We start from the raw sequence: 3915 nt of genomic DNA, 5'->3' as shown, positions 1-3915 counted from the left end.
TTAACTTATAATTTTAATTTTAAAATTAGTTCTTCTTTTTTAAACCTGGAATTCGAGACTGTTGATACCTTCATTTTCTATAGCAATGTTATGTATAGATATAGAATATTTTTTAGTTATTTAAATGTTCCTCCACATCTAAAGAAGTGATTTGTTTTAATTAATTTCTGTGCTTTTAATTTTTCCATTGAGTTGTAAAATTCAAGGAAGTTTAAAAAAAAAAAATCTTTTCAAAATACAACGTTGTCGAATTTGTATTGCGTTTATAAAATAAATTAAGTATCAAAATGATTAAAAAAAAAGTTTAAATTTGATTACGACACTAATATTAGTGTCAGTAGCCCAAAATTAAACTATAATATTTTCTCAAAATAAAAAATATAGTTAATAGTTATTACAAATTACACATTAAATAACATCAAAAGAATATATTCGTTATATTCATGTAACAGAATTTGATTAATTAACAGTTGAATTAGCCCGAATCGAAGTGAAAGCCCCAGAATACACTGTATGTCATTAACCTTTTCACTCCGAGCATCTGGGTCACTCCTGCTGGTGGTTAAGCTCTAAATTACATTTCGCAAGTAAGTAATAAAACGGATAACATTGAACATAATAAGCCTTAATTTTTTTTATAGTAATTATACGAGTCGCCCAATCGAAAAAAATTAAAACCGAGATTTATATAGTTTTATTTATAGATTATACATATTTATTTATAGAGCATACATTATAGCCCGAAAAATATTCTTTCTGATGTCTGCATACTTTATTACACTCAATAAATTAAATCTTAAATACATTTTCCCGTTTCTGAGGTGAGATTTTAGCGGTACATTTGTGTTGTTGATACATCGAAATCTTACAATTTTAATTTTTTTTTGGCAGAAGATGAATGGCCATATGAAATAGATAGGTGGCGGTCAAGGTACAAAATAGAAAAAAAAAATTTAATGTTGTCACCTCGATCGCCGTTTAACCTGGAATCACCATATCAACATTAAACTGACCCAAACCTAAGCAAAGTTAGCAATGCTATATCCCATCGTAAATATAAAATCCAAATTAAAAACAGAAACAACTATTCTTATTTTAAAAATAAGCCACGGCTGTGAAGTCTGGGGAGCGGCATCATTTACAAAAAGGAAAAAATTACGAACATTTCAAAATAAAGTCTTAAGAATCGCTGTGCATGCACCTTGGTTTGTAAGAAAAAACTAATTGCATCTGAAATTGAAAATAGAGGATTATATAAAAAAAAGTACATGAAGTTCCCCCCTCTCAGTTACCTACAAATAAAGAAGCAGTGACTTATAACTTGAGAAATCCAACCTCATCCCGAAGACTGAAGCCCAGGCTGTTCCAGAACATCCTTCGTCTTTTTCTTAAATTAACTTTTTTTCCCTCATTAGAAGTAAATTATTTGTTTTGTTAAATGTATAAATGTCTTCGTTTTTGTAAATAATTTTTCTTTTTCGCTCTTAAGAATTTTTTTATAACGTTGTAAATATTTATAGGTGACTTTTGCCCCCACCCCACATAATCAATTGTTAAAAAAAACTGTTATATTAACCATATAAGGCCCACTAGGCCGATCAGGAATCAAATAAAAATATGTATATGTAATGTTAACCAACTATTTTGTAAGGCTTCATCAGGACTGATCCTGATTGAAAAAGGTTGAATATTATATTTAATATATAATACTCTTAATACATTCTGAATATTTTAATATAATGTTAAAATAAAAATTAAATAAATGTAATTGAGTAAAGCGTTAAAAAGAATTATGTAAGTGAAAAATTCAATTAATTTATTTATTATTTCTGGATATTTAAGTGAGTTATTAAAAGGGATACTTAAGCAAATTATTAAAGGGATACTTAAGTAAATTATTAAAGGGATACTTAAATAAATTATTAAATTTAATAAACATTTTTATTAATGATTTTAATTTAAATTTTGATCTTCTTTGTGGATATATGGACAACTCACTGTTGTATAATTATTTAACAAACGGAGATGTTATATAAACGACGCAGGCTATCGCAGGACATTCCAACTCAGCAGTTCCATTATCTTACCTAAGTTCCCAGGCTCCTAAAGACAATCTCTACTGATGTCCTCGGACTATACCGGGCGGAGAGTACTTATAGCCCATTGTGTCTATAACAGTACATGTCATGGTGGAACCATCAGTCACAGCAAAACGTTGTTAGGTTAAATAATAGATATTATACAATTAAGACGGATCTAAGGAACATAATCGTTGTTAAGTATCTGTTATAATTCCAACGAGGTTGCATCTATTGTAACAGGATTCATGTCATAGCACTAATTTATGTGGATAATGAAAAGTCATAAATCGTCAAGATTAAGCGTGATAATTATGGATGGTTTGAGGAAACAATTTTCAAAAATTGAAACATCTGAATTGACTAGATACTAGCACTAAATTACACATGAAGGATATCAAGTGAGCATTTACAGACCACATTAACGAATTAAAGATCTAATAAAAAGAAATATGGATAAAATAAGAGAGAATGGTCCTTACTTGTAGGAATGCAGCAGAGTCATTCTCTTTGAGTGCTTCGATGCAGAATTGCATAAGTGCAGTTGTGTGCTGTAATTTGGCGGTGCAAGCTGTGACTTGCTCTTTCAATGACCGAACTTTGGAATCTTTCTGCTGTTTCACGAACTCCACCAGTTCCTGCTTCCTCGCTTCGAGAGCGGACATGAGGAGATCGCATTCATGGATGACCAGTTGTTCAAACTCGGCGCAATGTTCCTGTAAAATAAAAAATCGTTAAATACAGTATAATCGTTAGAAATGGATAAGAAACTAACTTAAATAGGAAACAACTTTCTTGAAGAATGACTTGGACCAAATATTTTTGGAGTTCGGAGGAAGGAGATGTTACACTTTTGACTTAATCCTGAAGATAAAGGTTTCACGAAAAAAAACTCACTAATATTACTCAAGTAGCATGGCAAAGCATTTTTTTTTTTGTTTTTCAACCTCTATCATATCTGACATATGAGAAGACATACTAAAGGTAACCAATCTTTAAAATATATCATCTGCTTGTTTTGACATTATATTCAGCACTATATAATACGTTGAGTACTTTATAAGGAAGTTCTGTTAGTAGAGGTACTGTACTAGACCAACGGTTGTGCAAGAGTGTGATTAAGACAGAATCACGCTCGACCGCCAGGTTTTTTTATACCCACTTTATGAGGCTGGGTGAATCTCAGAGGGCTACCCAACCCACAGGGTTGACTCACGGCTACAGTGAAACAGAAAATTATCTGCTCCAGACGTATTTGATTTTCGGTCCTTGGAGTTAAGAGCACAGTACCTTACCATAGAGCTACCCACTTCCACCAAATCAGGTTACAATAATTAGAAATTAATAATAAACTATCTTAGATAGGAGAACCAAATTTTTGCAGAACTAATGATGGAAGAAAGAGTTGATACACTTTTAACTTAACCCTGAAGATAAAATTTAATATTACGCGACAAAGAACTAATATTACTCACGCATGGCAGAGGACATTTTTTTTCATCCCTTCTTTGGTCATTTTTGAAATATGGAGAGATAAAATATATTATCCGCTTCTTAATGATATTATATTTTTATAGAATAATATCATTTAATTTATACTATATAAGTCAATTTGTTATTGTATATTATACTGAACCAAAACAAAATTAACGAAAAAAAAAATCTACATTTGTAAATTTATAATAATTCTTTCTTAAATACAACATAAAATAAATTGTATAACTGTTAAAATATAAGATTAAATATATAAATATTTCGACCAGAGATGAGCTTTGTATAGACTTCTTCAATTAAAAACAGTAGAAAATGCAACTAATAATTTTTATAAAAGAAAAAT

General features: G+C 30.1%; 1 protein-coding gene across 3 annotated transcripts in view; it reads right to left on the bottom strand.

The window, feature by feature from the left end:
• The window catches only part of Trim9 (E3 ubiquitin-protein ligase Trim9), a gene marked incomplete at its 5' end in the record, with an annotated part of 58967 nt that overhangs the window by 32588 nt on the left and 22464 nt on the right, over window positions 1-3915 (bottom strand). For all 3 annotated transcript variants that reach the window (XM_067046950.1, XM_014425852.3, XM_067046951.1), the window contains 1 exon segment: window positions 2561-2794. In XM_067046950.1, the coding sequence (XP_066903051.1) occupies window positions 2561-2794 (234 nt within the window).

Source organism: Halyomorpha halys, unplaced genomic scaffold (genome assembly GCF_000696795.3).
Source record: "Halyomorpha halys isolate HHAL.00 unplaced genomic scaffold, Hhal_1.1 Scaffold538.1, whole genome shotgun sequence".
NCBI lineage: Eukaryota > Metazoa > Arthropoda > Insecta > Hemiptera > Pentatomidae > Halyomorpha > Halyomorpha halys.
The sequence above is the reverse complement of the archived record's forward strand: the minus strand, read 5'-3'. Positions and strand labels throughout refer to the sequence as shown.